The sequence below is a fragment of the Neophocaena asiaeorientalis genome, unplaced genomic scaffold (assembly GCF_003031525.2).
Source record: "Neophocaena asiaeorientalis asiaeorientalis breed wild unplaced genomic scaffold, Neophocaena_asiaeorientalis_V1.1 scaffold418, whole genome shotgun sequence".
In the NCBI taxonomy this organism is placed as follows: Eukaryota; Metazoa; Chordata; class Mammalia; order Artiodactyla; family Phocoenidae; genus Neophocaena; species Neophocaena asiaeorientalis.
Genome location: NW_020175731.1, coordinates 2,034,557 through 2,044,735, shown reverse-complemented (window position 1 = coordinate 2,044,735; position 10,179 = coordinate 2,034,557). Strand labels below are relative to the sequence as shown.

The 10,179-nt window shown below is 49.5% G+C and overlaps 1 protein-coding gene across 1 annotated transcript in view; it reads right to left on the bottom strand.

Moving 5' to 3' along the window:
• Nucleotides 1–1,005: 1,005 nt before the first annotated feature.
• The window catches only part of CKAP4 (cytoskeleton associated protein 4), a 13,459-nt gene continuing 4,285 nt past the window's right edge, over nt 1,006–10,179 (bottom strand). Inside the window, exons 3-4 of the mRNA XM_024732124.1 lie at nt 9,930–10,177; nt 1,006–3,477 (exon numbers count right to left, since the gene is read on the bottom strand). Of these exons, the coding sequence (XP_024587892.1) occupies nt 2,143–3,477; nt 9,930–10,177 (1,583 nt within the window). The 3' untranslated portion in view covers nt 1,006–2,142. The remainder of the gene's footprint in view (nt 3,478–9,929; nt 10,178–10,179) is intronic.

Genomic DNA, 10,179 nt, shown 5'->3' with positions numbered 1-10,179 from the left:
TACAGATGATTTCTAACACCTAGAAAGGGCCCATCCTGATTGCAAACTGCTTTGGGAGAAAGAGCGGTGAAGCCTTAAGGATCTGCCTCCCTCCAGGACGCAGATGACTGGCAGAGAAGTTCAAAGATGAGGGACCCTCCAGCCAGAAAGGAGGCTTAAAGCTCCATATGCACTCAGGTCTTGGCCTCCCTCTACTCCCTGAGTGGGAGAGAAAAGAGCTCCTGTAGCCTCTGGCTCTGAAACAATGGACGGCAGGTACTGCACAGGTCAACGTGACCCGGTACTTGTGCTGCTGGAAGCTGGAGGATGCTGTCACAGCTAAGAGCAGGGACTGGGCTCAAACCTCAGTCCTGCCACTTCCTAGCTAGTGATCATACATGATGCTCCTCAGCCTGCTGCCCCTCTGTGAAACGGGGAATGATACTGCCTCCCTCCAGGGAAATATTAGGATTAATAAACAGAGGCCTATGAATTGCTAAGCACCGTGCCTGGCATACAGGTACTCAATTCAGTAAACAGTATCCCTTATTAAGTGGCAGGTGGATGGCAACCTGGCAAGTAAAGGAAACATGCCCAGGTTTACACGGGGGCCAAAGGTCACCAAGATAGTCCAAGACAGTTGTCCTTAAACCTGGCTGTGCATTAGAATCAGCAAGGGAGCCTTTAAAATGCTAGTGCCAGCCCTCTGTACACCCACTGAATCTGAATCCATGGGGATGGGCCCCAGGCATTTCTAAAAGCTCCTGTAAGATTCTAACAGGTAGCCAGGGTTGAGACCCTCTACTATAGCTAAGAGTTGGAGTCAAGCAATGACCTATAAACAAACCTGCTAATAATCAATCAAAACTATGCCCCCAGGCCTAAGAGGGAGTCCATCTTGGTTTTAGAATTGGAAAAAAATAGTCTTAAAATTGAAAACTTACCCATCTTTCTAATCCTGAATACTGCATGTTAATAACATACATCGTTCAAAGTTACTAAAGTCTCAGAAAGCAGCCACTCTGGAAAAGTCATAACAAAGCTCAAGTGTTTATTAAGAATTAAAAATACTGTAAATAAGCCGCACAGTTCATTCCACAGTAAACGAAACCTTTTTTTTCCTTTTTCTTTTCCTTTTTTTTTTTCTTTTTTCTTTTTTAAAAGGGCAAGACAGCCATTAAAGAACAGTACAGCTCAAAGGAGAAGGGAAACAGCAAACAGCTACAGAAAATGCACGTGTTCCTCACTGATGGATGGGGTCTGCTGACAGCAAACCTCTTCAGGGACATTGTGGTAAAATAAAGATGTGGCTTCCATTCCCCAGGGAGGCAGCCCATGCCTTTATGAGCAGCTCTCATAATACATTTCTTTAAAGAATCCAAGGATTCCCTTTTCAGGGATTCTAAACCCTTATTCTAAACACATTATTTGGGGACCCTACCAAGAGGCGACATAGGTCGGCCACAGGGGACTCTGGGGGGGCTGTGCCTTCACATTCTGAACCGTCTGGATTCTTTTGCATAGTCATCTTTGAGATGGAGAAATGGTTCAGGAATGGAAAAGACACGTACCCCACAGACCACCAAGCAGCTGATTCTTTTCAACTAAAGATGCAGGGGCTTGTCCCCCTCCCAATTCAGAGCTGCCATTTATGAACTGTAACCAGTTTAAAGTGGAAGACAAGAAGTGAGTGACATCTCATGAAAACCTTGGCCAAAGGTACTAAAAAAAAAAAAAAAAAAAGTGAAATGAATTTTCCTTAAAGACAATTAGAAAAAAAAATACCTCCTCCCCCCACTTTTTTTGTTACTTGAAATCCTCCAGCCAGGCAGGGTTTTTGAGGTTAATCTGCTTCCGTTTATCCTCGGTTGCAGCCACTACGGTTCTTCCCTGACACTAGGGAGAAACATCCCTTCTAGAAGGCACCTCTGATGCACAGGGGCTGGGCCTTCGGGAAACCCACCCAGAGCAGAAGCAGAAGGCCTGCGCAACCGATAGCGCGTGGTAACCATCGTAAATAAATTAAACGGACACAAAAACACAGAAAGCCCCAGTGATCCCGGTGGTGTGGCCGGCTCTTCGGGAGGGACGCGGGAGCGGAAAACACATTTTTTGGTCGTGAGAAACTGGACTCGCCATCCGCGCCCTGCACACGCAATCCATTTAGACTTTCTCGTGAATCTTTTCCACTTTCACAAACAACCTATCCAGGTCATTCCTCAGGTCCTCTAGCAAACTTTTGGCTGACTCCAAGTTGTTCTCGTTGGTCTCAATCTTCACTGAGTACGCGACCAAACTGTCCACGGCAGTCCTGAGCATTTTCAAGTCCGACTCCACCTGGCCCACGGAGGCTCTGAGGTTGTCCAGAGAGGAGAGTCTGTCCAGCAGGTCCTGGGGGGGCGCGGCGGCGGCGGCGTCGCGGCTGAGCAGTGTGCGGACCTGCTCCTGCACCTTCTGCAGCGCCTCCACGGCGCCGGGAAGCTCGGCCATGCGACGCTTCAGTTCGTCCATGTCTCCGACCAGGGAGAGCTGGGCCTCACCGAGGCCGCGCACCCTGCCCGCCAGGCCGCCAGCTTCGGCGTCAACGTCTGCGTCGGGGGCGGGGCCCAGGCTGGCCACGCGCTCCTGCAGGTGCACCAGGTGCCGCGCCTGCTCCTCGCTCTGCGAGCGCAGCGCCTCCAGCGTCTCGCGGTGGTGCTCCCAGGCCGCCCGTGCCGCCTGCACCCCATCTTCCACGCTCTGCAGCCGCGAGTCCAAGCCCTGGCTCTCCTTCTGAAGCGTTTCGAAGGCCTCAGAGGGTCTGAAGACCCCGTCTTCTTCTGGCCTGAGGGCTGCGGCCTTCAGCTGGCCGAGCTCCTCCTCGAGTCTCCGGATCTCCTCGGGGAGGTGGGCGGCCGACTCCTCCGCCCGGAGGACCTTCTCCATGAGCGCCTGCAGGGTGTGGTGCTCCGAATCGGCCGCCTCCTTGAACCTCTGCTGCTCCTGTTTGAGGCTCACCAGCTCTTTGACCTCCGTGTAGACATCAGACTCCATGGTCTGGACTGTGCTTCTCAGGGCCTCAATGTCCTTCTCTTTGGACTTAACCGAGGTTTGTATTTCCTTCACCGCTTCCCTCAAGGCTTTCAAATCCTGCTTGTATCCCTCTGAGTCTTCCAGAGAGGTGACCTTGGCCTTCACGTCGTTTATTTCCTTCTGGCTCCTCTTCTGGACCTCGGTAAAGATGGCGATGTTGTCGTTGATGGACTTGGTGAGCTCGGTCAGCCTTTCCTCCACCGTGTTCTCCAGGGACGTGAAGTCCCGCTCCCGGGCGTCCCTGACCACGTGGATCCCATCCGAGAGGTCTTTGAGGATCTCATTCTGGAGTTTTTGCAGAACTTCACTGATGCGGTTGATCTCGCTCTCCCCTTGCTTCACGGCTTTCTCTGTGAGATCTTGTTTATGTTGGGAGCTTCTCACGAAGGACTCAAAAGTCCCGAATGTGGCTTGCAGAGACTGCACCTGTAACCAAAATCCGGATGTTAACCACGGAGAAGAGCTGATGGGTTTTATGCAATTCAGCTGTATTTCTTTTCGTTTGCCCAGCTTACAGGTCCCTCCTCTTCCAGAATAGTACCATAATTTTTCCTTTAGGGAACCATCCTTGCACATAGCCCATGTGGTTTGGGGGACCAACCCCAAGGCCAGCTCCAAGTGCTCCAGGCCTGACCAATCAATGCTTTCTGTCCACCCACTTCCCACCCGCTCCTGGAACCATAGTGATTAGCCCGTGGATGGGCATGTGGCCTAAACCAGACCAACAAATCGATTCCAAAACTTCTCTTAAAACTATTGGGAAGGGAAACCTCTTTCTACTGGGATTGCTACCTACAGGATGAGGGAAGCCTGGAACAGCTCAGACCAGCACATGACCAACGCCTGCCTACAAATCCAGCCAGCACAGAGGGAAGCAGAACTAAGAGATAGCAAGGTCAAGTTCTGAAGACACAATTTAAATCTCTGGATACAGCCATACTGAAGGAACCTACTCTGGAACTTTTTTGTTTGAGCCAATAAATTCTTTCCCTTCCTCCATCTCTGTTTATGCCAGTTTAAGCTGAATTTTTAGCTCTTGCAACTGAAAGAGTCTCAAGTTTTTGTAGAAACAAAGCTGAGGCACATGGGAGACACTGGGCAGGGAGGCAAGAGACAAGGTTCAGGTCTCTGCTCACTGCCTATAGCTGTGTGGCCCCGAACAAATCACTGTCCTCACCTGAAAATGTGACCAGTGGACCGGTGACCCTTAGCATTGTCTGGCTTTGTGAACACACTATGATCCTATTTGCCACTACACCTTCATTCTAAATAAATTCTACCCTAAACAGGGTCTGACCGGGAAGCCACCCCTGGGAGCAGGTTTAATGCACTGAGAGGCTGAGTATGATTGATTAACGGTCTGGGCTTCATCCTGATGTGGCACATGGTACCACCTAAAATGCTTTCTTGTCAAAAAAAAAGAGAGAGAAGAAAAAAGAATCCAAATCTGTCAAGTTTCTAGCTCTCACCACCAATTCACAGAAAACATACAAGAGTGAAACATGCCATGAGGATACAGTCAAATCCACAATGTAGAAAATTCTGCAGGACAAATAATCAGGATCTTCAACAAATAAATGGCATATTTAAAGGAGGAAATATAAGAAACTGTTACAGATTAAAAGAAACTTAAGAGATTTCTCAATTAAATGTAATGTGTGGACTTATATGGATCCTGCTTCAAACAAACCAACTGTAAAAGAGACATATTTTTGAGAAAGTCAGGGAATCTGATTTTGGACTGGGTATCAGGTGATAATCAAGAATTACTGTTAACTTTGTTAGGTGTAATATACTGTGTTTTGCCAAAAGAAACAAGCAAAGGAGAGGGAAAGGAAAGAACAGAAAGGAACTCTTTATTTGTTAGAAATAAATCCCAGAATACTTTGGGTCAACTAATGTGTCAGTCAAAATTAAAATTAGATCACTATCCACGGGGTCTGCCAGGGCAACAAGGGCCCTTCAGAGGGTCTAGAATTGAACTGACAATATTTTCTGAAGCCCTGCACCCACTTGTGCCCACTGAATCTTCCAGGGAAGGACAGGCCAGCTTCTCTGCCCATGCTCACGCCGTTCAGCAGACCTGGGCCATTTCCCAATACTGAGAGCATCAGAGCATCTGAGAACAAGACAACCAGGTGTGCACCCAACACGGTGGTGGAACAGAGTGCTTCAGACCCATACTGCTCCACCTCCAGCCCAAAAAGAGCACAACAAAATGGGAGGAGGAAGGGCTGGTGAGGGGATGAAATTAAAATAGCAAAAAATTGATAATGATTGAAAATAGTGTTCCTTATATTGATCTCTTCTTTTGTTTATGCTTGAACATTTCCATGATGGACAGCTAAAAAAATAAAATAGCATGGGTTCTGGAACCAGACTGCCCATGTTCAAATCCTAGCTTGGACACTTCCTATCTGTGTGATCTCGGGCAAGTTATTTAGCATATCTGTACCTTGGTTTCCTAACCCACAGGATGGAAACAAAGATAGTACTGTACCTAAGTCATAGGCTTGTCCTGTGAGGATTAAGTGAGCTTAATCCACTTTACGTATTAATATGTAAAGTGCTTAAATTGTGCCTAACACATAATGTTCAATAAACAGTAACTGTTCGTTATCATTTAATCTTTCTTCTGGAGTAGCTCAGAAGTCTGGAGATTCCTAGCCCACCCTTGGCCCAATGCCAAAGGGCAAATGCTATAGGTATGTGAACAGGACCCCGGGCTCTAGTTCCAGCACCAGCTCTGTGAGCACAAGTCACACTCATATTCCAAGTCCTGAGCTCCTCATCTATTAACAAATAGGTTTCTAAAGTCCTTTCTGGCTTCCACCGGTCTGTGATTTTAAGATAGATTAGAATAAGATTCTCAAGGACTCCAGAATACTAGACGATTTCCCTGCTTAACCAAATATAACCTAGAGCTCAACTCTGAAATTAGGTTATTCAATCACAGAACCTGCCTGTTCTGAGCACAGCATTCAGAACAAAGGTTTGAACAGGTAGGCACCCTACCTGCAACATGGCAGGCGTTCATCACTGTTTTCTGAATGAATCAAAGAATGAACTCATTTACAGAGAAAGGCCTGACGAAGACGGAGCTGGTCCATTTCCCCCGACCCCTGACTGTCACTCCTAACCTGGGCTGGCTCTTTACAAATGGCTAGGAAGGGGACTAGATCTGAAATTATGGATGAAACCAAACAAATCAACCCGTGACACTGAAAAGAGCACAAAAAGTGTCTCCCTATGATGGTGTGAGCTGCTCACCTTCACATGCAAAGACCTCATTATAATCAATATGCAGGGGACTTCCCTGGTGGCACAGTGTATAAGACTCCACGCTCCCAATGCAGGGGGCCCAGGTTCGATCCCTGGCCAGGGAACTAGATCCCACATGCAGGCCACAACTAAGGAGCCGGCAAGCCGCAACTAAGGCACCCACGAGCCACAACACCCAGTGCAACCAAATAAATATTAAAAAAAAAATAATTATCAATATGCAGTGGATACATGTTTCCCCGACATATGGGGGATACCCACTAAGTAGTGGACAAGATGCCAGAGCAAAGTAACGCTAAGACAGGTTCCCTGTCATCAAGGAGCTCACAGCAGGGGGTAGGAGACGAGACCAGTGGTGGCTCACATTCAACAGGACACTTGATGTACACCAATGATTATGCAGAGCACTTCAGAGGCATCATCCCAATCCACCCTTATGATAATAATCTCATGAGTTGGTAGCTCCTATTAATCCCCATTTTACAAAGCAGAAGCCTGGGAAGTGGTAGAGCTGAGCATCAAAATCCAAGAATGTCTGACTTTAGAACCTGTGCTCTTAGCCTCCAGTGATATGCTCAGGCAGAAGCCATGTCCAAAGTGCACTGAGTGCCTGGAGGAGATGCTGCCTCAGCCTCAAGCCTTGACTCCTAGCCCAGACTCAAGATGAGAAAACAAAGAAATACGACCAGAGAACTCACTCGTCCACAAATAGCTTTTAGTCTCATTAAACTGTCCCCACCAGGCCTAAGCCTACTCCTATACTCTACGCCACCCTGGATCTGCCAGAGCAACCCAGGCCCTTCAGAGGGCCTAGAGCTGAACTACCAACATTTTCTGAAGCCCTGCACCCACGTGTGCCTGCTGAATCTTCAGGATAAGAACAGACCAGCCTCTTGGCCCATTCAGCAGACCTGGGCCGTGTCCCAATACCGAGAGCATCTGAGAACAAGAGAGACCAGGTGGGCACCCAGAAGGGCAGTGGAGTAGCACGTTTCAGAGTCACACTGCTGACTCCAGCCCCATCTCCACCGCTGAGGGTCTGCACATCCCTGAATGAGTAACGCAACCACTCCAGGCTCAACTGGCCCATCTACGAAATGGTGCTAACGCCTCAGAGGGTAGCTGGGAATGCCTGGCCCACAGTGAAGACTAATTATGAACAAAATAATACAGTAAGAATATGTCCCTGGGAAGAAGCAAACCCCAGCCCCCAATGAACCTCACAGAGAGGGCTGTGAGAGGCTCAAACTTAGGTTGTCAGAGGGCCCATCCATCACTACTCACTCCTCAATGCAGAATAACATTTCCTGGCCACCCCGGAGGTGCAGAGGGAAGTGGCCACACACTGTGGAAGATCCTGTGTGCCAAATGCCCCCGTTCTGGGTATGTTCTGAGTTGCCAGTCAATGAAGTAAGCATTAATTGAACACCTACTAGGTAGCAGGCAAGGCATGGGAAAGATAGCATAATGAACAAGCGACTAGTTAAGAGTGTTCTAGGAGTTCACTGCGGTTTGAGTCCTAGCCCTGCCACTTGCTAGGTGTGTAACCACACAGAGTTCCTTAGCCTCCTTGTAGCTCACTTTCCTCATCTGTGAAAGGGGGATCATAACAGTCCGTACCTGTTGGGCTTGTGACAGTCAAAAGAGATGAGTGCACAGTAAATATGAGGCATTAATTATTAGCTTGATTACGCCACTAAATTAAAAGAAAGGTCATGATTTCAATGGTTTACAGCCAGGTGGACTCTTAAAAATCTGGACAGAGCCCTCCCCTTAACGTGGACATGGGAAAACTGAGTCCCCAAAAGGAAAGGAATCTGTACAAAGCTGTGATGGAGGAGGGGTGGGAACCTGAAAGGAGAATAAGGGAGGGGCAGGGAGGAAGCAGAGAGAATAAAGTTCAATTTCTTCCACCTCAGTTCAAGACCTCCACCATCTTGGCCTCGACCTCCCCCTCCCCCTCACAGCTTCCTACATGTTCCTCTGCTACAGGCAGGGTAGCCACATGCTGTCCCCCAAACAAACCTGTCTGTTCTTCACTCCTTCTCTCAACAGTTATCCATTACCATCTAGATCTAGACTGGCACTACCCTGGCCACCAGGACACGGGCCTGGGCAAACTCCACCCTCTCTCTCTTCTGAACTCGCACAGCAGTTACCCTCAACTGAAACCTACCTGTACGCTGCTTCACAAATAGGATTTGTCTTCTATACCTTCGCACCCTCCACAGGGCCTACGAGGAGCCATATGACCATCAGACTTCACCAAATATTATGATTGATTGGTAAGGGGGTGGATCGAAGAGAGGAAACTGAGAGGCTAGTGATTATACTCCAGCAGTATGTCTACTTTTTAAGAATGATTTGACATTCAGGATAGGCAAAGCAGCACTGCCTACTTAATTCCCTTCGAAAAAGTCACCTCCCTTGGCCTGCAGCATGGAGATGACTCACTCCAGTCGCTCTGCCGGTCTTAAGAGGAAATTCCTAGTCCTGCATATTCCACACAAGTCGATAGAAACTTGGCAGGGCAGGCAGCATGCTGGGAAAAGAAGGCAGCAGTTCCGGGCTCAGAAGTGGTGGCGGGATTTTTTGTTTCGATCATGCAACCAACTTTCATTGAGCAATGACATTAGGGGAGGACGCAGGAATGAGGCTGAGGGAGCTGCACTTGGTGTAGGAAAAAAACAGAAAGGGTGGAACCTAAGCAACTTCGTGTGGAAAGGGAAGTCCATCCATACCTGAAATAGGCCCCTGTGGACCCTGCACTCTGCAGTGGCCTAGACACTGTCATGAAGTCTGCCATTCAAGAGCTGGGGTCTTTATCAATTCACTTAATCTCTAAACCTCAGTTTTCTGGTCTGGAAAATGGAGTCAAAATTGCCAGTCCTCCCTCCCAGGGCTGCTATGAGAATTAGATAAGTGAGTAAGCCCTCTAAACACCATATAAATGTGGTATTATTCACCAGTATGACCTAGTATTTTTGGCCTTTCCTTTCCTCTAAAGCTGAAATATGCTACTTCCAAGGCCCACATAGGTACACTGGTCCAATAAAGGGCAAGGAGCCTAAAGAGATGAGCTATTTCATTAGAACTACACAAATGAGCAAGACTACTAGCTTTTCTTTCCCCAGGCTCCAGGTCTATTAAAATCTGGCTCAGACGTCTCCCACTGGGAGAGCAGAGGTGCGGCCTTGCCCCAGGCTTCCAGGGATGCGCTGGCTTCCCTTCCAACCTCCTCTTCAGACAACTCTGCCCATTCAGCGATTCCTAATCCAAAAAGAATGGGCTTCCCAGAGCCTGCCGGCTTCCTTACAGGTCACCGCTAATGTCCTGTGACAGGCTCTTGGCCCACCCTCCCGGGCCGGCCAGACCATCCTCGAAGCGGTCCATCCCTTGGGGCCGATTCCTCCGCGGCCATTAACAAAGAGGGTCTGGGGACTGCTTCGGAACTAGGGGGCCGGGGCGGGGGTACCCCGGGCCGCTGGCGGGCCTAGGCCGGCGAGGGGCCCGGCCGGGAGGGCACGAGGGGGCCCGGCCGTGGGTGCGTGGGCAAGACGCCGGGCGCACGGCGTTTCGGGGGCCGGGGTACCCACCTTCTGCTCGACGCCCTGCAAGCCCTGACCCAGCTCCTCCCTCTGCCGGGAGAAGTCCTGGTGGCTTCGCTGGACCTGCTGGACCTCCTCCAGGACGTTGTGGACACACCAGCCCGAGAAGGCGGCCGCCGCCACCAGGGCGAGGTAGAAGAGAAAGTTGAGCACCCGGCCGAGCCTGCGCGAGCAGGACGCGGAGGACGAGGCGGCGGCGGCGGCAGCGGCGGAGGACTTGCCGCCGCGGTGGCCGCCC